At 39.4% G+C, this 27,567-nt stretch overlaps 1 protein-coding gene across 7 annotated transcripts in view; it reads left to right on the top strand.

The window, feature by feature from the left end:
* The window catches only part of DOT1L (DOT1 like histone lysine methyltransferase), a 116,762-nt gene that overhangs the window by 43,884 nt on the left and 45,311 nt on the right, over positions 1-27,567 (top strand). For 6 of the 7 annotated variants that reach the window (XM_074204628.1, XM_074204632.1, XM_074204631.1 and 3 more), the window contains exons 4-8: positions 4,279-4,342; positions 6,963-7,191; positions 10,476-10,570; positions 12,446-12,508; positions 23,213-23,268. In XM_074204628.1, the coding sequence (XP_074060729.1) occupies positions 4,279-4,342; positions 6,963-7,191; positions 10,476-10,570; positions 12,446-12,508; positions 23,213-23,268 (507 nt within the window). The other variant, XM_074204634.1, reaches the window with a different exon arrangement.

Genomic DNA, 27,567 nt, shown 5'->3' with positions numbered 1-27,567 from the left:
CCTAGCTGCCCTATGGTCTAACCTTCCTTGAGGAAAATCACTTTTGCTTAAATGTAGGATGAACATGAATGAGGAAGAGACTAGACTTGTGTAAGCATAGCAAGGGGGAGATGAGGAGAGCCTGCAGGAGAGGAGCTTCATGGACAGAGAAAAGAAAGGAATGTGTTTGAAGATGATGTACTAGTTTGCATGTGGTGCTGATCTGGAAGAATGAGGGGGCCAGGATTGTGCCAAGGTTGTGAACCTGAGGCTCTACAGTAATAGGGAAATTTGGAACAGGAGAGAGCTTACAGAGAAATTTCAGTTTTGAACATGTTCATGCCTGAGTCTTAGACATATTAAGATGTCAGCTGGACATCTAGTTTGAGATGTCTAAAATCAATTGGAGATGAAAAACTGAAAGTCGGCAGAGATATATTTCCCAATATATTGGTAGCCACTTTGTTTTCACTTCCTGATTCTGCAAAAAAATCTTAAATGCTTCTGTACAGGCTCTGGTTTGTGTAGAGTATTTTCTTTATCAGTGACTTCATTTCCTAACTTGGGTTAAATGGCTTAGACATTTTAGCTAGCCTACTTTATTTAAAAAAAATTCAAATTGTTTAGTATTAGAATGTATTTGATAGGGACAGCTAAGTAGTGCAGTAGATAGAGCACTAGTCCTGGAGTCAGGAGGACCTGAGTTTAAATTGACCTCAGACACTTAATATTTAGTTTTGTGACCTTAAGCATGTCATTGCCTTGCAAAAAAAGATTATTGATAAGAACTTTGAAAAAATTGGAAAGCCATTTGGAAGAAATTGTTTAGATCATCATCTTATGACATATACTACAAGAAATTTGTTTGTGGCCCATATATTTAAGATCATAATGTATAAAATTAGAAGCAGATCAACTACCTTTCAAAGCTTGTGGAAAGATGTAAATAAAATGATTATTGTTGTTCAGCTGATTCTTTGTCAAGAAAACCCCTAATGGAGTCACAAAGATATTGGCATGGTTTGACATTTCATTTGACAAATGGGGAAACTGAGGCAAATAGGGTTAATAGACTTGATCAGGGTCACGGAAGTAGTGAGTATGCGAGTCCAGGTTTGAACTTAGAGGATGAGTCTTCTTTTCTGTAGGCCTAGCACATTATCCTCTGCACTATCTAGCAGTCCATAATAATTGCTTACCTTTTTTTTTTAGGTTTTTTTTTGCAAGGCAAATGGGGTTAAGTGGCTTGTCCAAGGCCACACAGCTAGGTAATTATTAAGTGTCTGAGACCAGATTTGAACCCAGGTACTCCTGACTCCAGGGCTGGTGCTTTATCCACTATGCCACCTAGCCACCCCAATTGCTTACCTTTAAAATACTTTCTAAAGTTTAAAGGGAACTCTGCAACAATAACCTCTTGTGTAAACCTGCTATTTGAAGCCATGGAAATATCAAATGAAAAGGGAAATCAAGATTTGATCTTAATGATGTAGAAAATTATGAAGGTAGCAGAAACAAAATCTGTTAAGTGAGTGGGGTTCCTGTTCTTGAGATCCTTGCCTCCCTTTGTACACTATTGTTTGTATCTTATCCCTGTTTACCTTTTCATTTAACCAGTGTTGAACTTTGAGATACGACACCTTGGGACAGGAGGGACCAGTACATAGCTTGCCATTGGAAGCTAAGACCACTCCCCAAGTACCACCCTCTCTGTCCAGTCTACCATAGAGGGGCATATATCAGGAAGGGCTGCCTTCTTTGAGCTCTCTTGCTTCTTTGGTCTCCCATTCAGAAGGATGGGTGTTTCTCTAATTCTTTCTTAATCCACGTGGAGCACTGTGGACCAAGCCTCATAGCTTCCTGAGTTTTTCTCTCTTTATATTTCTATCTCCCTCTATTTCTCTTTGTTACTTGGATTTTACCTACCTTTTCCTCAGGGTGCTTACAGCTTTTTTTTTTTTTTTTTAGGTTTTTTTGCAAGGCAAATGGGGTTAAGTGGCTTGCCCAAGGCCACACAGCTAGGTAATTATTAAGTGTCTGAGACTGGATTTGAACCCAGGTACTCCTGACTCCAGGGCTGGTGCTTTATCCACTACTCCACCTAGCCGCCCCTACAGCTTTTCTTATTAATTTGGGTCTGTGTACCTTGTAACAATATTTTGCCATTATAAAATCTTGAGCAGTTTTAACCTAAGATTTGACCTACAGAATTTTTTAGATAAGCTTTGGTATACAGCACCTGGTAAGATCAAAAGCCATTCTCCAGGAGAGAAGCACTCAAAGGATAGAAACCTTTTTCAAAAGCTGTAGACTCTTAATCATGTGAAGTCATGGTACAGGTCACTACTAATCAGTCTTGAAATGACCTGTATCCTGCAATGCAAAAACAATAGTGTGGGGGTGGTAGTGGTGGTGGCAGACAGTGATCTCTGCCTTAGGAGGCTGGAGGGCAAATCTGCTGACAGGTTTGATGTTTTATGGATGGACCTGGGATTTCTTGTGTTGGCCAATCCCACTTTGAACTTAATCCCATGCCTCTTATGTACTTTTTATTGGAAATGTTGCTGGGCCCCTGAGATGAGAATTCCACAACTCATTTCCTGAGGCAGATCCTGAACATCTCCCTTCCCTTTCCCCAGTTCTTCTGCACTCCTCCATCTACTCTTCCAGGCCAAGTATTCATTAATTCATTCAGCAAACATACTGTTAAACTGTCCAAAAAGTTATATGTATGGTGAGAAACCAGAAAAGTTTTGAGGTTAAAAGAGAAAGTGGACTGTGGGCTCATGGAGCTCATCTAATGGGGATATTCGACTTGCCAGGATTACCCGGAATTGCAGTTCCTCAGCCTTCAGGCTGATGCCGATCTGGGGAAGGCAGTCTGCTTCATTTGATTCGTGTGCTCAGGAGTATGTCACTCTCTAGGTCTCTGTTTGCTTACCTGTAAAATGAGGCCTATGCCTGCCTGTTGGGAAGAGTCTGTTTTGGTTTTGGTCTCCACTTTACAGTGTGAGACTCCTTAGCTGTAGGGCTCAAGTCATTTTTTTGGTTTTGTTTTTTGTCAGCCTCTTAGGTGTTAGCTTACAATAAGCAGTTAACAAAGATTCCTTTAATGGAATCTGGGAAAATGAGTGTGTCTCTCTGGGAGCCCGGATGGAATGGCCAGGCCTCCCAGTAATTGGATGGCCTGTAACTGACCCACCTCATGGAGGGATATTCCTATGTCCTAGTACTGCCCCTGGAGCCAAGGTTCTGGTGAACCAGATGGGGCAGCCCCGGCTCCTTTGCTGAGGAGCCTGCTTGGTCTCTTCTGTGGCAGCTGGTGTTTATCAGCTGGCCTGGCTCTTGGCCAGATTTCATCTTTTACCCATTTACTGGAAACCCAAACCTTGTCCTTTAGCTGCCAGGCGAGGGAGAGATTTATCCTTCCTAATTCGAAGACCTAATCTTTGATAGAAACAAGTTCCTGTCAAAGACCCTGAGCTCACTTTGTTCAGGATTGTTCATGTAGGTCTGAAGATCAGCATGTCTGCTCTGTGGGGTAATAGGAAGAAACTAGGTACCCAGTCATTTGCTTAGCTAGATATATATATGTGATATAGTTTCCTACAGAATATTTATTTTTAGTTTTTACAAGGCAATGGGGTTAAGTGGCTTGCCCAAGGCCACATAGCTAGGTAATTATTAAGTGTCTGAGGCTGAGATTTGAACTCGGTTACTCCTGATTCGGAAGACCAGTGCTGTATCCACTGCCAACTAGCCACCCCTCAGAATACACTTTCAAGAGTTAGGAACTTTTCTTTTGTCTTTGTATCTTGAGGGCCTGCCAGAGTGACTTGCCCATGGTATTGTTTGCCTGAATATGGAATTGAATTGAACTTTACCAGCCCCTTTTGAGTCTTAACTTTGCTTTGGAAGAAATTATAAATGATCAAATTTAAGGTTCTCTGTAAATCAAGGGTTTTTGTTGAAGACCCAGGATGATGTCATTTTTCTTCTCTTAGGAATAGTCAGATGTATTAGCCAGCAAGATGCTTGTTTTGTTTTCTTTCATGTTTATTTCATTGTATTATTTCAGGGGACCTATTTCATTATTTTCTAGAAGTTGGGAAGAGTGAGAAAGATTTGCCTTTTAAAATGGATAAACTCTTGAAATATTTGTTCTTGCTTTTTGACCTAAAAGTTTACATCATTCATAGGATCTTCTAACCTTTTTTCTCAGTTTTTCCTGGGTGCTAATGGTTTTTTAAGTGATTTCTTTTAAATAGTTAAGTGATGATGAAACTTCACTTTTTTCAGCTTTGAAAGCATGCAGAGACTCTGTGACAAGTACAATCGAGCCATTGATAGCATTCATCAACTGGTGAGTGTTGACTTTTGTTATGCTTTCTCTCCTAGTTTTGTGCTAGTTGGGGGTTTCAAGTTTACCTACTTTGAAATTCCTTTCTAATCTGCCCTCTGCTTCAGGTCCTCATTTTTATTCAGTCACCATCAAAATGGTGATACTGACTATACTCTTCTCTTAAACTCATTTTGGGAAGAATTAAATTGCTCTCCCTATTTTTGAGTAAAATTTAGCTACCTGTCTTTAGCTCTAGTATCTGGAATAACTAAGCTAATTTGCCTGAATAAGAAATTAATCTTAATCTAGTTTGCAAACTATTTGTTCATCAGTATTATTAAAGATCTCTTAAGTGTATAGGGGAAGCCAGTACTTTTAATTTAGGAATCACTAGTGTCGTAATTTGAATATAGAGGAATTGAGAATCTTTAGAATTAATTTCACTTTCAATGTTTTCAAAGGACCTTTCTCACCCTTAGAATATAGGTAACATATAGTCTGTATTGTACATATGATTAAACTGAGACTTATAGAGGTGAAATCAATACATGTGGATCCTCCTAATTAATGTTATAACTGGACTTTGTAACCACACTCCTAACTCCACCCCCTTGAAAATGCTAAGGAAAACTATTTTCTTACCTTGATTCCTTGTAAATTGTTTTAGGTATTGTTTATATTTGAGGCATCTTTCTGAACTAAATTTGATTATTTGCATAGCAAATTATTTAAATACATGGAATAGGAAGAACCCTAGAGACACTGATTTCTGAACTAAGATCTTATAAGCAAGTCACTTAATTCTTCATCTGTTAACTAGGAAATAAGATTTTCTTTTTGTTTTTTTGCAAGGCATTGGGTTTGAGGTCACACAGCTAAGTATTAAGTGAGGTCAAATTTGGACTCTGGTCTTCCTGACTCCAAGACCAGCACTCTAGAAATCCACCATGCCGCCTAATTGCCTTGGAACAGGATTTTTAAAATGCTTTTTTTGAGGCACGAATTTTTAAGTTAGAAAATTAGATCTGAAATGGGGCAGGGGACAAATAGAGTATATAAAAAAAGCTATTTCTATAGATAAATTTTTTCTACTGTTTTATCAGCCTTTTGAAAAACCTGTAATTTCAAGAGATTCCTATAAATAAAATTTAAACTACTCTGAAACTTTGAATGACAGTGAAAGAGCAAGTCATTGCAAAAACATAGACCTTTCTAAGAGATGGGGGGGGGGGATATCAAAAATGGAAAGGTCAATAAAGGCCTGGGCTGTGAAGGATTTTGAACTTGGGGATGATAGGGAGATGCTACATACAGTATAGTTAGTAAGGAGCTGACATGAGAAATCTCAATAACAACTGGTTGGAGATTGCTTTGGAGGAGAGAAAAAGGAAGAACAATTTACAGGACTTTCACTGAGAAATAGCAGAGATCTGAAGTATTGTTGGTGGCTGTGTGAGTTCAGAGAAGGGGTAAAATAAGAGATACTTGAAAGAGGTGTTGAATTTGTAAAGTGAATAGTTGATTTTGGGATAGAGGCGCTTAACACTATCTTCTTGGGAAGAGATGGGGGTAAGAAAGGTAATTAATCTAATTTGGTGCTTGATCTGTGAATCTTAGGAATCTTAATGCTTTGAGGTGGTAATTGAATTCATGGAACTGTATCAAATTATTAATGAAGAAGGACAAGAGAAGAGGCACCACAATTGAGATTTGGAGGAGACAGCTTCCTAGATTGTACCTAGATTGTACTAATTTTATCAATATAAAATATTTGACATATAACTGGTAGTTACAGATTAGGTGAATTTTTTTAAGTTGGTAATGAGAATCAGTTAGAAAAATAGATCTGAAATGGGACAATATCTTTGAAAGACATTCCAAAGCATGCCGTTTGGTAGTATACTGGCAAAAAATTCACGATCATTGTTATTTCTCATGAATGGCCAATAGGATTTTATCCTTAAGAAAGCTAAAATAAGAATTAATTAACTGCTCTATTTAGAGTTAATGTGCAATGGAAAAATAGTGATTTTGAGGTTCAATCTTGCTTTGTTTTCAGATTGTTATTAGGTATGTAGTTCCTCTTTTCATGGTCTCATTTTCCCTTTTTTGTAAGACTACAGAGTCTCTAAAACCCCTTAGCCCTAATTCTTATCAAATTTTTTTTTTGTAGTAGGAAAAATATGGCACATTGGAGAGTGCTGCATTAGGAGTCAGTTATGTGGGTGTTTACATTGTTGCCATTGCTCTGGAGGACCTTGATTGGATATATTATCATACTTAACCTCAGTTCCTTGTCTTTAAAATAAGTGTGGGTTGCGCTTCAAGGCCTCCAAGGTCTCGTCCTTGGGTAGTTGAGGGCCAGTGCATAGAGGGATTCTGTAACTCATAAATTGTTAAGTAATTGGGGCTTTTTGAAGGATTTAAAACCATTTCTGACTGATTCTGCTGTCGGATGTTGGGGCTGGTTATCTGTACAATTCAAAATTGAGAGAGCATCTTTTCCCATATTCCATTCTATTTAAGTATACAAGTTCTTTAAAAAAAAAAAAGACTTGAATGTGAATTATTACTTGATGATTTGCCCCTATTTTTTGTCATTTTTTTTTTGTCATTTCTTTTCCCTCCCAATTCCTTTTAGTGGAAAGGAACAACCCAGCCCATGAAACTGAACACTCGGCCATCCAATGGGCTTCTTCGCCATATTTTACAGCAAGTATATAACCACTCTGTCACAGATCCAGAGAAACTCAACAACTATGAGCCCTTTTCTCCAGAGGTGTATGGAGAAACCTCATTCGACTTAGTTGCCCAAATGATTGATGAGATTAAAATGACAGAGGATGATTTGTTTGTTGATTTGGGCAGTGGTAAGTATGAATGAATGAATGAATGAATGAATGAATGAATGAATGAATCAATGAATCAATGAATGAAAGGGGCAGTTTTTGGTTGGTAGTATGTAGTTTATACCCCATTGGGCTAGAAAACTTTGGACACCTAAGCTGTCAAGAGAATCATAGAGTTCTAAGGGACCCTGGAAATCTTGTATTCCATTCTCTTCATTTTGTATGTATGTATAATATAATATATAAAATGCCTTAAATGTATGTATAATTTATATATGCTTTAAAAAAATTTAGATTCCAAGTCACATGCAACTGCCACATAAGCCTGATCCTGGAAGGGGAAGAGAGGGAAGATGATGAAATCATCATCCCTTCATTTGACTTCTGGATTTGTTTCTATAGAATTAATTATTCAGAGTTCTGGGGCAGCTAGGTGGCACAGTGGATAGAGCACCGGCCCTGGAGTCAGGAGTACCTGAGTTCAAATATAGTGATATGCAGAGGCTTATTTCAAAAAAGAATTTGGCTTATAAGCTTAAGAAGAAAGTTGGCATGAATTCTTTTAGAATATTCCTAAGTCTTAATTCAGATGAGATGTTTGAGGAGCAGCCAACTATTGCCTTTGACCCAACAACTTTTTTTTTAAATGAACCAATAACAAGTGGGTTGTAAAACCTCAATAACCTTGCTTATTGAAGCCATTAGGAAATATTTCAGCTTTCTGATATGTTTTGATCTCATGCATGATGGTTCTTCCCCCTCCCGCCTTTAAAATCTCTCCCTAATCTGAATTCATTTCAAATCTGATTCTGATTCAATAGCTTGAAAGTCACCTTCAAGTCAAGTATTCTGACATTTTTTAGATTTTTTTCAAGGCAATGGGGTTAAGTGGCTTGCTCAAGGCCACACGGCTAGGTAATTATTAAGTGTCTGAGGTCGGATTTGAACCCAGGTACTCCTGACTCCAAGGCCAGTGCTCTATTCACTGTGCTACCTAGCCACCGCCCCACTGTTTTTCTTAATTTCACCTTCCTTCTAGTGTGCCATTCCGTATAATAAAGAATTTTGAAAGGAAGAAAATATCCAGCAAAGTCAACATTAAAAAAATTTTCAATCAGAAAAGTTGTATGCAGTATATGACAGTCATGGTCACCAGTTTCTTTAAAAGGAGGAAAAAGTCTTCTTTGGAGTCATTTCAATTTCTTTTTTTCTTTTTTTTTTCTTTATTGCAAGGCAGTGGGGTTAAGTGACTTGCCCAAGGCCACACAGCTTGGTAATTATTAAATGTCTGAGGTCGGATTTGAACTTAGGTACTCCTGACTCTAGGGCCTGTGCTCTATCTACTGTGCCACCTAGATGCCCTCATTTGAATTTCTTAACATTCAGTTTTTATTATGCCATTGTTCTTTCTATGTATTTTGTCATTGTCGTTTATAATTTTTTTCTGTCTTTATTTACATAATTCTGCTTTAGTTCATGAAAAAGTTATGCTTTTTGTTTTCATCATTCATTGTTTCTTTCTTCCAGCACAGTAATTTTCCATTCCATCAGCATTTACATTTTTTTATTTATCCTTGCTACCACAAAAAGAACAGCATAAAATTTAGATTCTTTGATTTTTACATTGCCTGAATTTTCACCCTGGATATATTCTCCCCTTTCTCCTTTTTTGAGAGCTATTCCTTGTCAGACTTAATCCAACTAAACCCAAGAAGTTGCCCATTACTTCATTTATCATTACTTATTCTCCTTTCATCCCTAGCATTTTCTTGTTTTCTAATTCTTTGCTGCCTTGACATGGGCTGCTGTGGACATCTTGAGTGTGTCGTGCCCCCCCCTGCCACGCCCACGCGGCCCCCCCCCCCCCCCCCCCCCCGTGTCTTTGGGATGTTATCCCAGCAGTGGAATTTCTGGGTATGGATGCTTCAGTCCCTCTTTGTTACACACTCACAAATGCTTATGCTTCCTCCTTGTTTGAACTGGCATAGCTTCACTGGGTTTTTCCCCCAACCCTGTCATCCCATCTTTTGTCATCTTTACCACTGCAATTTCTTGGTTGTGAGGTGTGAATCCTTGGGGCTATTTTGATCTAAGGTCTTACTAGTAAATTTGGAGGGCATTTTCATGTAAAATGTTAATTGTTCATTCTTGTCCTTTGACTGGCTTTTGGTGTTAAGCATTTCTCTCAGTTGTCTATGACCCAGTTGTTCATCTTTGTGGACTCTACCTTGTCATCCAGTTTATTAGTAAGCCTTCCCTGCTTTGTTTTCTCTCTAGTTTAATGGTACTTCCAGAGGTTTTAATCTCCCAAAGCAGTTTGGCATGTATTTTTGCAGTTGACTGTCTTAGGAGATAACCTTCTGAGGTTATATATATATATTCATGTCTTCATACTGTTTTTTGAATTATATTTTCAAAGAATCTTCCCCGCCCTCAGTTGATTACTTCTTCTATTTGTTCTAATGCTTTTCAATATTATGAAATAAAAATTGTCTCTCTTCCCTGTTGAATAATTCACATTTTGCACATTTTTTCTTTCTTTTTTTAATGGTATGATATTTCATGGTCTGGTTGCGTATCCATTTGAACTGTAATATGGATCATGGACTAAACTGTGGGTCCAAGCTTCATCTCTGCCTGACCCATTTCTAGCTCCCAATGAGAAGCTCTTGTCAAACAGGGAATTGTTCTCAAACAGATTTGATAGTTTGAGGTTTAACTGACTCTGAGTTCCTGAGGACAGTTTTTCTGTTCCTTTTTTATTTCTCCCTGTTCCCTTGGACTAATGGTTTTGTTGATTTCTGAAAGGGCTATTCCTGCCTTTTCCATTATTTCTCTTGAGGGCCTAGAACTGGATTAATTCAAATGAAATTTACTTTATCTAGCTCTGGTGTATACACTTACTATTTTGGTGTAGCACTAAATCTGTGAATAAACTTGGGTATCATTGTTTTTATTATTTTGGCTGAACCTAGTCATGATGATGAACATTTCTTCGAGTTAAGTTATTCTTTATATTTAAAGAGTATTTTGAATCTGGGGTTTACTACCTGATATTTTATGCATTTTGAAATCAGTTGAAATATAGCCTTAGTAGTCATTAGATTCCTTTACCACTTAAAATGTCTGCTAATGTCTTTTCAGCTTTCACAGGGTTTCATGTTGATCACAAAGGTTCTTTGATTGCTCTTCCCTCTCTGATAAGCTGTAGGAATTGTGGGGGGGGGGGGTCTCCTGAAATCCCAGTGAATTTTCTCTTATTTATACAGTTTAATTTTGTCTTATAAATTTTTCTCTTTTCAAAGGAGTGGGGCAGGTTGTTTTGCAAGTGGCTGCAGCCACAAACTGTAAACATCATTATGGTGTGGAAAAAGCAGACATCCCGGCAAAGTATGCTGAGGTGAGGAAAATTCCTTCTGTACTGTAAATCTGTGATGGGGCTTCTTGTTTTGTTTTTGGACTGATACAGGATTTTGTTTTACCCAAATCACATCTGCTTGTCATCAGATCAGAATTATCCTGAGTCTTATTCATAATGCAAGCTCTTCAATTTCTGAAATTCTCAGGGAGCTAGATGGCTCAGTGGCTAGAGCCCTAGGCATGATGAAGCTGAGTTCAGGTCTGGATTCAGACACCAACTCCTGAGTGACTTTGGGGCAAGTGACTCAACCTCTGTATCCTAGGAGGCATTTAGGTGACTAGAGATTGGGTTGGAGTCAGTCAGCAATGCCCAAATAAAGATTCATGCTTCAGGAGTAGGAGTCTGGTCGCCTCACTCAATCCACTGGATGAGATGGCATACCACTGGTGTTTTTGCCAAGAAAATTCCATGGACTGTTTGGTCCATGAGGGTCATGATGTATTAGACACAACTGAACAATATTGCCTTTTTCAAAAATTGTTTTCATTTCTCCCTCTCTTTTATATGCTTTTGTTTTGAGGGACTTGGATTTATTAGCATTGTTAATAGTACATTTATCAATTTAAGTCATAGATTTCTTGAATTTGACTGTACTCTAAGCACTCAGCTGTAAAATGCTTGTGACTGCCTCCTTGTATAAAAAGAAAAAAGATTCCCATTCTTTTGTTTAAGAACTCTTCTGAAAAAGTGTATTGGGAAAGCCTTACCTCTGTAAGGCACATGATTTGTTGATAGTGAGATCAGGGACTAGAGATAAAATCTGGGTTCACTTGTTCGGATTGTGAAATCATGGATTTGAACCTTAAAACAAAAGAACCTGCCTAGCAGTCTTTTATCACTCAGTGAACAAGTATTGCTAATCCTTGGGCCCAGGTGATTGCGGCACAGAGAGAAAGCCCTACTTTGGAGATGGAGGGGATCTGGTGGGGGAATGTCTTGAGTATGATAGTCATCCGTGTAGTGCTTGAACCAAGACTTGAAGGGAAGCAGGGTTTCTAAGAAACAACAGTGTAGAGAGAGAGAGGGAGAGAGGAGACAGGAGGAATTAGCAAGAAAGATGTCTGGGTGCCATCCTGGTGGTTGAAGGGGTAAGAGAAACTACAGCCGGCTTTCAATGCCAGTTGATTGAGTTGAGCAAGAGGAACGAGTCAGGGACAACTTCTAGCTTGTAAATCTAATAGAAGAGCCTTGGTAGAACTGGTTATTGGAGAAAGTATCCTAGAGAAGAAGGGGCTGTCCTCAGTGTTCTTGCTCTAAGCAGAGAGATTAGTAAAATCCAAGTAGAAGTTTCAGATCTGACAATGAAGAGATGGTTGAGATGACTGGATAGGAAGGCTTCTGGAGACAGTCTGGTAGGTGCTGGGGGCATCAACTTGGAAGCAAAGTAGTAGAGGCTGCGAGGGGCTTAGTTCGCTTAGTCCTCTGCATAGAGAGATGAAATGTGTTGTGGGAGGAAGAGTTTCTTATGATACTGTCTTTATTGGCAGGGTCTTGAACATGCTTTGTGAAGAGAACTTTAGGATTGGAGGGTTTGAAATATTTGGTGGGGGGGGAGTGGAAGTGTTGGAGAATTTTTCTCCAAGTTTGGGTTTCTGGTTTCTTTTTAGGAATTGGTCATAATAGAGATTTTGCTACTTGAGTATTTTTTTTAACCTTTTTGTCATTTTGTTCAATAATTCTAAGCCTTTAAAATTTGAAAGAATCAATCTTAGTCTAATCCTTTTTAATAAGGAGGGAAAGACGAATCCTTTTTTTTTTTAATAAAAAATGCAAATTTTAAAAAATATTGATTGGAGTTGTTTCCTGGAAATGCAGTGTTTTATATTGAACTATTTCCTTTTTTTCTCCTTTTAGACAATGGATAGAGAATTCAGAAAATGGATGAAATGGTATGGGAAGAAGCATGCAGAATACACAGTAAGTTACTATACTGATTTGGATAATGTATGTCTTTTTTTGGGAGGGGGAGAGGTTTCCAGGGGCAGGGGAGACAATAAACTTTAAATTCTTATTCCATTTTTTCGAGGGGGTTATAAATTAAAATATTAAATTTTATTTTTAAAATATAATTTTATTGATGACTTGTTTTTACATTTCTTAGTCACTTGTTCAGTAAGCATTTATTAAGTACCTACTTTTTACCAGGCAGTGTCTAAGCATTGGGGCTGTAAACAAAGACAAAGGGCCAAGGCCCTGCCCTGGATGAGTTCACAGGCTAACTGAGGAAGTTAATATTTACAAACAAGCTTAGTACAAGATACACAGGAAGTAATTAGTGGGGGGAAGACACTAGAATTAAAAGGGACTGGGAAAGTCTTCCCAGAGATTAAAACATGAAGGAAGTAGAGAATAGAGAGCGTGCCAGTTGACCAGTAGCCAAAGGAAATGTCCGGAATTGAGAGAACATGGGAGTAGTGGTAGTGGCTAAAGGTTAGGAAGGGCTTCGAATGCAAACTTTTTGTATTTGATCCTCCAGGGAAGCCCCTGGAGTTTATTGAGTAGGGAAATGACATAGTCCAGCATTTTGGGAAAATTAGTTTGGCAGCTGAATGGAGGATGGCCTGGTGTAGGGAGAGGCCTGGGTGCAGAGCCACCTGCCCTAGGGTGTAGTAGTGCTGGAGGACGTCAGGGCAAAGGGTAAAATTGACAATTTGGATGTGGGTGGGGGAAGGGGAAGATAACTTGAACTAGGACTGTGAGCCTGGGAATCCACCTGTACAGAAATAAGGAGCTTTGGAATAGGGTAAGAGTTTGGGTGAAAGTTAATGTGTTTTGGACATGTTTGACTTTAAAATGTCTACTAGATATACCTTTTGTGATGTCTGAAAGATAGTTGAAGGGAGATTGGAGCCTGACTGGAGGTCCCAGGCATCTGAATAGATTGATCTGAGAGTCATCAGATAGAGATAATAATTAAGTCCATGGTTCTGCTGAAATCTCTAAGCAGTATATATAGAGAGAATAAAGGAGGGGATGGATAGTCTGTTCGAGAGAAGATCCTGCAAATTAGTCTCAGTTGCTCTGAGACACCTCTCAGGCTTCAGAGAGGCCAAGATCAATAAAGAATGAATTTGGCAATGAGGATGGCACTGGTAACTTTTTTTTTGTTTTTGCAAGGCACATGGGGTTAAGTGGCTTGCCCAAGGTCACACAGCTAGGTAATTATTAAGTGTTTGAGGCCGTATTTGAACTCAGGTACTCTTGACTCCAAGGCCGGTGCTCTATCCCCACTGCACCACTTAGCCGCCCCTATCACTGGTAACTTTTGATAGTAGTTTCAGTGAAATGATGAAGTCAGATTATTGGTACTGAAGAGAGTAAGAGGGGGAGCATAAGTGACATCAATTACATATGCTTTTCTCAAAGAGTCTTGCCAGAAGGGTTAGAAGATATAAAAGACAAAAGGGAGGATGAAGTGAGTTTTTGAGCATTTTTGGGATGGAGCCAGTAACTAGAGAATGAGCAAAAAGATGTAGGGATGACAAGAGGGAACAATCTTATCGATGAGATAGAATTGGAATTACTTATTTTTTATTTGTTTTTGATTTAACTTTTATTTTTTTCCAATTACATGTAAAGTTAGTTTTCAAACATTCATCTTTGTGTAAGCTTTTGAGTTCCCATGAAATTGCTTGTGTAGGTAGAGTGGTTAGCTTTGGTAAAGAATACAACCATTCTATATTAGAAAGGATTGAAAGATGATAGTGGCAGAAGGCATGGCATGTAAGATTGAGAAGATTAGGGTAGGACAGTGAGGAAGGATGACAAGATTTAGAAGAGCCTAATAAAAATCAACACCTTAAGGTGTTTCCCTCTCAGAAAGAAGAGGGAATGCATGTTTTATTTACATGAACCATAGCGGTAATGAGTTTTCAATGACACTTTTCCCAAGTCCAGGGAATTCTGTACAGTTGGTCTCTCTGCCTTACAGACCCAAATCTAGTCTTCATCCATATCTGTCCTTAAGTCCCTTGACCTCCTCACTTCTCTCCTTTCCCACCCTCTCGTAGATCAGTTCAACTCTACAATGTATAGTCTTAGGTAGTGGGCAGGTTAAGGAGCTGATTGGTGTGGGTCTTTTGAAGAAAAGGCATTATGTTATAGGATCCATGCATTTGAAAGTTTTGAGAAAGTGGAGGTATAGGAGAGTGTTCTACCAGAGGTCTGCAGATGGTGATTCATGAGGATTTTGATTGTGTGTAAGATGTGAATTCTGTGGATTTCCTAGAAGTATAGTTCTTGGAAGAAGAGTGATGGAAACAGAGAACTTTGAAGTATAAATGGAATGCAAGAAGTATTTTGGTGAAGTGAAGGGATTAAGAGAAGGTGCAGCCAATATTATTAGAAAGACTGGCCAAGGCCAGTGTGAAGCTTGGTCTTAGTAATTTCCCTCTGTGTCTCACTCCAATTCCCCTTTTAAAGAATTTTAAAGGGAAGGAAAACCCCCTAAAATAATCCGTTATTGAAATAAAAACATACTTGTTCCCCAAAGAAAACCATGATGATTTCATTTGTTGAAGTGTCCTATGGGGTTTGCTTTTACTTTTTTTTTTTTTTTTTTAGGTTTTTGCATGGCAAATGGGGTTAAGTAGCTTGCCCAAGGCCACACAGCTAGGTAGGTAATTATTAAGTGTCTGAGGCCGTGTTAGAACCCAGGTACTCCTGACTCCAGGGCTGGTGCTTTATCCACTGTTCTACCTAGCCGCCCCTGCTTTTACTTTTTTTAAAGGCATAGGTAGATGAGCCACCAGGGACCTGACAACTACCACAGAGAATACAGGCGTCCAGATAGTGACCGAGCTCCTCTCTATCAGGGTCTCCTGTTCTTCCTGAAGTGTCCACCCAGTAGTTAGCATGGCTTAGGCAGTGCTTCGGACAGAGAAACAAGCTTCCTTGAGATCTGTCTCCACTTGCTGCCCGTGCACAGTGGGGAGTGCCATCTGGAGTCCAGAGGACCCCAGTTTAAATCTGGCCTCCAGCATCTACCAGCCAAGTGGCCCTGACCAAGTCACTGAGCCCTCTTTGCTCCAGTTTCCTCATCTACAAAATTACCTGGAGAAGGAAATGAAATGGGGTCTTGGAGAGTCTCCATAGCAATTTCTTTGAATCGTGCTCCCCCTGCTGGCTGGCCACAGTGTCCAACAAGAGGCTTGGGGCTCTCCACTCCTGCTGAGTAGCCTCAAGGAGCTTGTGAGCCCCAGGGGTCTTACCTTGGGGAAATGGTTTGAATGTGATCCTGCTGATTTGTGTGGCTGATGTACAATCCAACTGACTAAGGCTGCAGCAGGCATGACACGGATGCTATAAAGGACCTGGAGTATCCAGAGGCTCCAGGGGTTCTTTGTGTGGTTCTCAGCTCCTCAGAACCAGGATCTGTGATAGGGTCCTGTGGACCCAGGATCAGCTTCTACTCTCTGGGGGACTGGACAAGTTGATTCATTTTGTTTTAACCCTCAGGTCAGAACCAGACTCTTGTTTCTCTCCTCCTGGCCCCCTCACATGAGGTTTTCTCCTCAGAAGAACTGCAGTGGTTCCCATTGCCTTCTTCAGTGGATTGAAGCAGACAGAGAAGCCAGTTAGTGTCTAGCCTGTTGTGGCCACTGAAGCCAAGTTGCCTTCCATGGACTTGATTACCTGCAAACTTTATCATTGAATTCCTTATTGAACTTGTGGACATTAGCATTACATTTTGTTAAGACTCCCATTTCCCTCTGAAGGATTTGATAATCCAATATGCATGCTTGATGCAGACCTAGTTTCCATTGTACATGTTCTGCCTTTTTCTTTTCAATGGGTACCTTTTTAGAACTACTTAAATATAGGAGGAAAAAGAAGGGGGTGGATCCTGGCATTCTCCACATGCCTGGGGAGAGTTTGAGCTGGGGACTGTTTGAGTGTAAGTAATTACAGCCTTTCTTTGGGAATTCATGCCCATATTCAGCTACCAAAGCCAATCTAAAATTTGTACATTGCCATTTTTACAGACAGATGGTATTTCATCATCTCTCAGCTGTAACTTTCCTCTTGGGATTCACATTGTTTCTAGGGCAACTCTCTGGTAACCCACTTAGATGGGATATTTTTTAGGATGTTTATTGGAAGCACTCGCTATATGCCACGTTCGTTTCCCGACTACATAGCAACTGAGTAGTTTCTAAGCCTGCCAAAATCTGGAGCTTTGTATAGCCTTATATTGAGAATGTAAATAAATCTGATCAGTGGATCAATAAACATTCAATAAATATACCTGCTATTGACAGAACCTGTGTTAGGTATACACAAGTGGGAAAAGGAAATGGAAGTCAAATAGGAAGACATGGAAAGAAAGCTATACAATATAAACAGAAAATAATTAGCAGAAAGGGACATTAGAATTAGGATGGGACAGTTTGGAGAAAATGTGGATGATGGGTTGTAGATTCAGTTGAGTCTGATCCTTTTTGAATGCTGTTTAGGCTTTTCTTAGCAATTGTACTGGAGTGGTTTGTCATTTCCTTGTGTTCGTTTTACAGATGAGGATACTGAGGACTTGCCCAGGCTAACACAGTTAGTAAGTGTGTGAGGACAGATTGGAACTCAGAGTGATGAATCTTCCCTACTCCAGGCCTTGCAGTGGTCCATGGCTCCACCAGCTTCAACATGTGTTATGGACAATAGCCTGTCATCATTCTTTGAGGGTGGAAGGATTGAAGGAGGGTTTTCTGAGGATTGAGGAGACTTGGGCATGTGTGTAGGGAATGATGTTGGAAGAGATCCTGTGGATTACTTCCAACAAGTAGAAAAGTGGTGTGGTCACCCTATCTTGTGAGACAGGAATGAAGGCACTGTAGTGAAAGGAGGGAATGACCACAGGTTGTTTTTTTTTCCCCCCTAAAATTATAAGAAAATGGGGAGGAGGTTTGAGGAAAGTTGAGGAGGTTTGGAAGTAGGACTGTGGAGAGTAGGTTGATGAGGGAAGTCCAGTAGGACTGCCTGGTGCCAGGAAAGACCAGTGGAAGTTGGAGAACATGAGTTTGCCGTGGATCCCATCAGAAGAGGTGGGTCATTTCTCCACCTTTGTTCAGGAGCACAAATGAAGGTTTTACGGTAATAAATGGTGGGAGCCATCCAAGGCCCAGAATTAGCTGAGTGTACTGGGAGTGGGGGGTTCAAGAGGGGTCAGTGTGGAGTCAGAATATTTCACCCAGAAGTCAATGAAGACATGAAGAGAATGGCCTGGGATGGCCTGAGAGAATTGAGAGGGCAGATAACCTCTCTCTCTCTAATCCCATTCCCCCCCCCTTGTGGCACATTCATTACCACCTCCCAACCTTCTGGTGGTTTTGTTTGAAAGGAAGAAAAGGGCAGGACTTTGGAGTCTTTTTATTTTTTTATTTTTTTGCAAGGCATTGGGGTTAAGTGGCTTGTCCAAGGCCACACAGGTAGGTGATTATTAAGTGTCTGAGATCGGATTAGAACTCAGGTACTCCTGACTCCAAGGCCGGTGCTCTATCCACTGCACCACCTAGCCACCCACTAAGATCCCTTCTTTGAGTGCAGCAGAAACACCTTTCTTTGGGCTCCCCTCTGACCCAGTCTCCTGTCTGATGTGAGAGGGAAGGCTGCCTCACACAGTTAACAACCAGTGACAGGGGGCAGCCCCAGTTCTGGAACTGGCAAACCCTGTGTTCCTAGGGACGTCCCCTGGTCTCTGTTTGTGAAATTGCTATAAGAACATGTCCTTCCATGGTTGTTGTAGGGGTCAGCGCCTGGTAACCAACAGGTGCTAGATAAAGATGAACTCCTATTTTTCCATTGTAGCCCATGAAACGGAAAGAGAAAATGAGGAATGTTGGAAGGAATTTAGGAAAAATGAGACATTAATGCACTATTAGAGATCTTTTGTGTTGGTTTTTTTCTTTTTTTCAAGGCAAATGGGGTTAAGTGCTTTATCCACTGCGCCACCTAGCTGCCCCTGTTATAGATCTTTTGAAAGGATTCAACAAATCTGTATAACTATTTGGAACTATGCCCAAAGGGCTATAAAACCATGCTTACCCTTTGACCTAGCAAGGTCACTACCATATCCATATATGCATCTATCTACATATAGGTAACTGGAGATTGAGGGGGGGATGCTCATCAGTCAGAGAATGTCTGAACAAATTTTGGTATATGATGAATATGAATTGCTTTTCTGTTGGAAGAAATGATGCCAAGATGCCTTTAGTAAAAAACTTGCATAAGCAAATGGAATGAAAAATGATATTATATCAAATAATAGCAATATTGTTGGATGATCAGTTATGAATGGCTGCTTTTCTCAGCAATGCTTTGACCTATTTGACTCATTGTGTGGCCCTGGACAAGTCAGCTTTACCACTGCATTCCTTGATTTCCTCGTCTGTTTAAAAAAAAAAAACACTTTAGGATAATAAAAGGATATTCTCCAAGGTTTTTAGGAAGGTAAAAAGGAATGATACTATGAAGTGCTGTACAAACTGTCATATGAGTGTTGGTTTCTATTGCACACTGTGACTTGGTGGGGTGTATGACTCCCTTCTGGGAGGATTGGACAAAGGCTTGTAACAAATCCTGACATTTGTAGCTGTGAGGACCTGGGTCCTGATGATCCTCAAGAGTTTGTTTTCCAAAACATCCCCGAACTAGTTTTGCTAGGGAGACCAGTGTGACTTTTTGCTTGCTGTAAAAAATGGATGACAGAGTTTTGCTGATCAGTAACATGATTGGGCGACTAGGAAGTAGCTACAAAATGGAATACGTGCACATTGCATTGTTGAAGAGAGGAAAGCTGGGTTTTCAACTTTGGACTTTTTTGAGAGTTTCCTTTTCCCAACCTAGTACAGATTCTTCCCCAAATCTGGGACTTTACACTCAGCATACATTGACATCCAGTGTCTCTGCAGTCATCTTTTGGGATATCAGCAATCTGCTGGCGATTCCAGGACCCCCTTCAACAGTAAGGCTCTGCTGTTAGCAGCATGGCCATTTCTTACCAGTTGCTAGAATATTTTCTGCTTAACACTTAAGTATTTCCCGGTTGGGAGCACATAGGATGTGAGGTTCTCCTGGCAACTTTTTTTTGAATTCAGTTTTGGCGGGAAATGGGTGTTTTTGTGTGTGTGTGTTTGAAAAACCCTCCAAATATCCCCTGTGGCTTGGACAAGATGCCACATTTGGGAGACTTGGATTCTTGCCCCTAGTTATTTTTAAACTAAACAGGGCTCTAAAAATAACTGTACTTTGTCAAGCAGAACTGCCTTTTTTTTTTCTTTGAGCCAAGTATTCTGGGGTGTGTGTGTGTGTGTGTGTGTGTGTGTGTGTGTGTATTTAAAGCAACAACATACTGTCAAATAGCAAAAGGACTGCTCTCGTACTGTTACTGGAAAAGATCCAGGACAAAGCTGTCTTTGGATTTTTGTTGTCTTTTACTTTTACCCTACAATTATTTCCCCTTGAATATTTTATGATCCCAAGTGGAAAACCAACCAGCACAGTCATCACAGCTGTTAATGCAGACTTTTCCCAAATCTGTAGTCACTCTAGACAGCTTTTCAGTTCCTTTTTCCTAGAATTTCCCACAGCTGTCATTGGGCATCTTGTGCTGTTTTCTGTCTTCTTCTTTAGGTTTGAGGTTTCTCTTCTATGTAACCTCACATATGCATTCTCTCTCCACAAATATATTGATGTAGAAGAAATGTCTTTATCCTTTGCCTCTCATGAAACCCCTTTATTTATCTCAAAGGGAACGGGCATTTTTGTGAGTCTCTATAAATTCAAATGGCAGGATGTTTGAGCCATTTTAGCACTTCTGAGGAGCAATGTAGTATGGATTGTTGTTAAGTCATGGTGACACTGATCTCTTCTTCTTTTCACCAATTGCCCTGTAATAATTGGTTGTAGTTGGATATGAAGAAACAAGTTTTTCAAAGGAGAAAGATTGCTTCAGATCACTAATAAGAGTTACACAGACCATGCAGATTCACAGAGGATACAGAAGATGTAATTTATTAATATTGTAAAATCTGTGGAAAGACAGTCATGCTAATGTGCTGTTGGCAAAACTGGTAATGGGCTTAATTAACCATTGTGCAAAGCATTTGGAAGTGTCTGAGGCCAGATTTGAAGTCAGGCCAGTGGTCTATCCACTCTGCCACCTAGTTGCTCTAAATAACTCTTTATGGTTTGCTAAGCACTTTACAAATTTTTGTTTGGTTATTACAACAGATTCAGAAAATAGGTCCATTTATTTTATTTTATTTTTATTTTTATTTTTTTAGTTTTTTTGGCAAGGCAAATGGGGTTAAGTGGCTTGCCCAAGGCCACACAGCTAGGTAATTATTAAGTGTCTGAGACCAGACTTGAACCCAGGTACTCCTGACTCCAGGGCCGGTGCTTTATCCACTGCACCACCCAGCTTCCCCAGTTCATTTATTCTTGTTTGAAAGATTTATGAATCCAAAGGCTAGAGGGGGCTTGAGATTCGGCAAGGATCACACACCCACACATGTTGAAGGCTAGTTTCAAACTTCTGATGCCATGCTTTGTGCCTACTCACCATGCCATCCATCCACTTCAATTCAGAAATTCTGGGTGCTCATGAATGGTGGAGGGGAGGTAGTGTGAAGAAGGTGTATTTCACAGAGGTTTCTTAGATTTGATTCATGCCTTTTTTCTTTTCTGAGAATTTAAGCATGGTGCAATATATGCTTTGGAATACATGAATCTTTTTACCTAGGTCACAGTAGCATATATAATGTTATCTGTATAAATACACACATACACACACGCACACATACATGCTTTATATCCTTACTTTATGTGATTATCTCCATTTTCAGCCCTTGACTTGCAAATGATTTATTTCTCTTTATATGTTTATAGTAAAATATAAAAGTTGTTATAATTTCTCTGGTATCCTTCCTCTTCCTGTTCCTTCCAGAGTTTTGTCCTGAATAATAAGTAATATATAATATGTACATATATACAAATTTTTTAATAGAGGAAAAAGTCAACACACCTAAATCAATACATTGAAAATATCAAAAACGTGCATTGTGTCAATCCTTGTGGACCGTCCATCCCCATAAAAGAAAGGGATGGGGGTGGGTCATCTTCTCATAGTTTTTAATTTAAGTTATGCTTTATTTTTTTAATTTTTTTATTTTTAATTTTTTGCAAGGCAAACGGGGTTGCCCAAGGCCACACAGCTAGGTAATTATTAAGTGTCTTGACCGGATTTGAGCCCAGGTACTCCTGACTCCAGGTCCAGTGCTTTATCCACTATGCCACCTAGCCGCCCAAGTTATGCTTTATTTTTTAAGCTTTTTATAGGTTCACCTTTTTAAAAAAGTTGTTTTTCTGTTTGCAGTCAATATTGGTTTTCTTTTACAGTGCTAACTTCATTCTTCTCAGTTCTTATGTACCTTTCTATACTTCTTTTATCTACATTTCTTACCTTACCATCAATATTCCTTTATATTTCTTTTGTCTTTCCCTTGTAGGTAGGCATCCACTTGTTTCTTTTTCTAATTCTTTGCTATCACAAAAGCTGCCACTTGAAATATTTTGGTATATTTGGGAGCTTTCTTGTAAATAGTTTCCTTGGGTAAGTCCTGTAATGGAATCTTCTCTGGTCCAGAGGGTATGGATATTTTATTCATTTTATTTGCATAATTCCAGTTGCTTTCTGAAATTTTATAACTACCCACAATGTACTAGTGTCCTTATCTTTAACCCCTCTCACAGTGAATATTGCCATTTAAAAATATCATCTTTGCCAATTTGTAGAGTGAGGTAAAATCTCATGATATCTAACTTTAATCATTATAATTAATTTCATCATGCTCAGGCTTATTGATATTTTGATATAGAAAATTTAGAATGAACACAGAATTAATATAGTGATAGTTTGTCATGTAAATTCTATTACAATTCAAGACAGAAACCCTGTCTTATCACTTCAGCCAAAAAATAATGCTTTGGTTTAACTTCTATTTGGGGTGACATTTCAGGGATACATTGATTGGAGACCCAGACTCACTAAGCTTAATTTTGCCTTGGAACAATTACTTATAAGGCACTAATTGGAATCATTCTTACATTTAAAACACTTACATTTAAAACACTTAAGCCTACAGTGTTGAAACTAATATTGTATTCTTGTGTTTAGACTTAAGCCAGCCAGAGACAATTATATTTAGCATTACTTCATGTCAAAGCTATTTTTACCTTGGTGAGAGATGTCCCAACTGACAGTGTGTGTCACAGATGCCAGTCATCCCTGGTGCCCTGGGGAGGCCCTGAGGGGAGAAGGATTGGGTGGTCACTGACCCCCTGGCTCCCACTTTGCAGTGGGCTCTTTAAGAGAAGTATCCTTTCCTGGTGTTGAAAGTTTATTTTACATCTACTTCCGTGATCCCATATCTGGACCATCAAAACCAGTGATTGTCTGGACAAGGTGTTTGTTTTCATGCTTTATTGTAATCCTTTTGACTTTGTTTTCCCTGGAAGGCACAAGACCTTAAAGTGCTTCAGGGTAGGCTCCTACCACACTGGGGCAGAGGCTTTGGACCTGGGCTGGCCAGGAATAATCTGTGTCCTCTTCTTGTTTTCCTTTAGCTGGAAAGAGGCGACTTCCTTTCTGAAGAGTGGCGGGAAAGAATCGCCAACACAAGGTAGGACTAGCCCCTGGGCAGGCTCCTTGTATGTGGACAGTCCTGACTGGTGCTTGTGCCTTGGCTCTCTTCTTAGTGTGCTCCTTCCCTGCTAGCAGAGACTTAAGAGAAGGGATAGGGAGGAATGGGGAGAAGCCTGGGCCCTTTGTATCCCTGGTTGAGGGAGGACCTGCGGGCTGGGCTATAGGTGGGGCGATCCAGAGGCTGATTATTTATGCTAGGAATGACTTCTCACTTATTTTTAAAACTGGAATGGTGTCCCCTGGAGGGTAAAGATTACTTTTATAACCTCCTGTGCATTAATGAAAGCTCCTTGCTGTGTTAGATGTCTTCCAGAAGTCATGGATTTGTTCCCATGTAGAGTCAGAAAAGACAGCTTTTCTGGCTTAGCCACTTTTCCAGGGTGACCCATTGTTCAGTTACTCTCAAGGCAGGAAAATTATTTCTGCAAATTTACCCAAATCTTATTTTGCTATTTAAATCTATTTTGCATTCTTGCCAAAGAGGGCAACAGCAAGTCAGGATTTGCCTTAGCCTTTCCATTTAGCTTAAAGCTACTTTTAAGTAACATTTGTTCTTTTTCTTTGTTAAGGCCATTTCCTCAACTTTGTTTCCTTTTGGGATTTTGTGGCCCTCTTCACCTCCCCTCCTTTTTTTTTTTTTTTTTTTTTTTGGTAAAAGTAGAATAAACCCTAATAATTCTCAAATTCTCATGAAAGCATAGGAGAATTAGGACGTGGGTCCTATTCGTCTGTGCCAGAGCTCAGTATCTCTTGTTAGGACAGTCGGTTTTCTTTAGCTTTACTGTAAGCAACTAACTCGTATTCCATTACTGCATGTCTTAATTTTCTAGCGTTGCAGTAGGTTTTTATAACACCATCTTCTGATTCATATTCTTTGGGAAAATCTCTCCTGCACCCTGGACTTTTGTTTCCTGTGCTTTTAGCTTCTAGCTGTTTGCTGAAAATTTTCCTTAAGTGCATATTTTATGTTGAATTGGATCTTCTCATGAACATTTCATTTTGAAGTCAGTGTGGTGTCACTGAAGGTACTATGTTTCAAGGCACATGATTTGAACTGAAATCTCGTACTTACCTTGCTAGCTTTATGTTTTGATGTCTGTGTCCTTCAGAAGCAAGAGGGTTGGGCATTGATTCTCAATTAGCGTTCTCAGATTTTATGGTTTAGGGGCCACTTTGCACTCTTCAGAATTACTGAGCACTGCAGAGAGCTTTTGTTTATGTTCACTATTAATATTTATAACATAAAATTATTGGTATACGAATTGGAAATTTAAATATACTTCTGTGAAAATAGTTTCATTCCCAGACAACCCCTGAATCACTTCTACCCCTATGGGCTCTGCTACATGAGCACATTATCCTGTATTTTTAAATTAAATTTTATAAAAAAATGAAGAAAAATTATTGTTTTTGTCACATCACTGAATAGAAAAAGAAAAAATCCTATAATCTATATTGTGAAGAAAAATTTACACATTTGCCATATTTTTTAAAAATCTTATTGACATTAGTCATAGTTTTTATCAATTTATATCATGCTGTAATTAACATGTATGTGCCTGTCTTCCAAGTTATTTCTATGAAATGAAATAAAATAATCTCATTACCAGATCTAACAAGTCCATATTTCTATCTACTTGACAGTGAAACATTTTACAGATTTTCAGCTCAGAACTAGATTCTGTATATATTGGGATTAGTAAAATAGCTATAGAAACTAAAAGTGTTTATGCCAAGGTAGAAGAAAACATTGAATATGGACCACAGTTATAGGCATTGTACTTGCTCTCGGTGTTTTGGTGATTAATCCATACCATGACATCACTGGAATATTGACATATATGTTCTTGTATCTTCCTAAATATTAAAAATTTGGTCTTTAAACAAATTTGGGAAATCTCTGAAGGTGGGCATTATATATCAGAATTAGATTTATTTAGGAAAACATTCCCAATACATTTACTATTTTTCAATAGGAGAAATGAAAGTTATTTGAAACTCTCAAGATGTATTTGGAATCCCAGGACTCTTTCCCAAGGAAAAACATTGACTGGATTTAAATGTTATTTGCATGATGTTCTCTATAACTTCTTTTGTGGCATATGCAGACATAAATAAAAAATCATACAAAGTCAGTACAATTAATTGGTTCTTACATTTGGGATCAGGATGCCCCTTATTTCTTTCTTGGCATGTCACTTATGCCTGCTGGGGAATCATGGGCTGGTCATCTAGAAACATGGAATAATTTTTGTTTTGTTTCCTTGGACAGCATTGAAGGAAGTCCCTGGAAAACTTTAAAGCCCTATACAATAGGGAGAAAGTCCCTTTAAATCTGACCTGTTCCTTGGTTACACCTTTCCTCCTGCCTTTGTCTGTCATTGACAGGAAACCATCACAATAAAAAATGTATGTGTGTATATAAATGTACAGTTTTCTAACGTGATAAAAAGGATGAGCATGAGAGAGGGCAGCCAACCCAACTGTGGGTTGCTTGTGCTGCATTGGACGTGTTTGTCATTGCCAGCCTTTAAGTGTCTCCCTCCTTGTGTGTTCCTCTCTGTGTACACATTGTGGCCAACTCTCCTGCTTTGGCAAAATGCTTTTAACCTGTTTTCTGCAGAAGAAAGAAATGGAGTTCCAGTTAGAATTCAGGGAGACAATTCTTTAGCTACTGTATGGAACCTGTATCTAAGCTTCCTTAAGTTGGGCCCATGATATCTCTCAGCTCTTAGTTTAAGTTGGTGGTGCTTTGGCTCCTTTCCACAGATAGCTGTAATTCCTGTTAGTTGCTACATGTTCTGTTAATAAGAGGTTGGGTTTTGAATACATTTTTTTCATTGGTTGAGAATGACTAGCCAGTCCTTGGACTATTGAGAACTTTATATTTTGGAGCCCTTTGATTTCTATACCTTACTGTCATCAAAAGCCTGGGGGGAACCAACAGAGCAAGTGGAATGTGGTGTCCAGAAGCTCTAAGATGTCAGCACCATCTGGTTATTCAGTCTTACTTCCAGCTCTCTCTCTCTTGCTCCTTGTGCTGCCCTGGGGAGCAGTCCTCTGTTTTGCACATGGCCAATACTTTCCATGACAATGGCTTGTTTCATCAGCTCTGGAGTTCTGGGCCAGATCTCCCTCTGTGGTGTGCACCCAGTGATCTCCCTTTCCCCCCCAAACAATGCAAAACCAAAATAAAAGCTAAGCAATTAAAAACCTAGTGACCCAGTACGGGTACTTGGTTTAAGATGAATTTTGACAGTGGTCATCTGCTTAATTCTGTGAGTTCTGTCCTGTTTTATTCAAAGGATGAGCATATTTTTAATCTACCACTCACAGATGAGGAAATGTGGGGTTTTGAGAGTCTGCCTGTATACAGCAGCCCCCCGTAAATACGTGTTCCTGAAGATATCTCCTGGCTTTCAGGTTCCCAGCACCTTTAATACCTTGAACTTCTCAAGCTCCTCCTCTACCATGCCAGCCATGCCATAATCCTGTGATAAGACCAAGCCACAGAATGGACGCTGAGTAGTTGGCAGAGGGCAGAATCTGGCCCTGAGAGTGCTGCAGGATCGAGTTAAGTGAGAAGGTGTGCTCTGGGAAAAGCCATTTGGTAATTAACCAAGGAGACCACTGGATGGGCTGAATTTCTAGTTTGCAATTCACAATATTCCCATAGGATAAAATTCCCACTTGGAAATGCTCTTAGATATTGTGTGTCCTTTCCAAACCATCCATCACCCTGATGTCATTGCTGGCCTTCATTCCTGTGTTAAAATATGACCATTTCTTGTCCTGCCTCTTCTTTGCATTTATCACATGAAGGGGAAGGGGACTGGGGCTGGGGGAGTGGGTCTGGGTTTTTTTTGTTTTTTGTTTTTTTGGCTCTGTCGTTTACTATGCCCGATCTTCAGAACAGTTCTTTGTTCTTTGCTGACTTGATTTTCTTTCTTTCCCTTTTCTCTGGTTCTTTATTATTGTTCTGTTTGCTCATCATAGCTCATGATCCTGGTTATTGATAACCTTGGGTGTGATGGGGGCACTAGTCTGCCTTGTTAGGCCTTCTTTTGATAAAACATCAAGATTTGAAAGAATTTACTCTGGAAATTATAGCTCATTGGTTACATGCAGGATGGGGGTGGGGGAGGGTGGGGGAAGCAGTGATGACAGTGGGGAGTGTATCTTTTTGTATAGTACTTTCAGGACTAAAAATATGCTTTGCACTGAAATATTTTAGCTCTAAAGGATTTGGAAAATTCTGTGCATTTGTAAAAAATGT

Source organism: Macrotis lagotis, chromosome X (assembly GCF_037893015.1).
Source record: "Macrotis lagotis isolate mMagLag1 chromosome X, bilby.v1.9.chrom.fasta, whole genome shotgun sequence".
NCBI lineage: Eukaryota > Metazoa > Chordata > Mammalia > Peramelemorphia > Peramelidae > Macrotis > Macrotis lagotis.
Note: the sequence above shows the minus strand (reverse complement) of the source record. Positions and strands in the feature narration are given on the sequence as shown.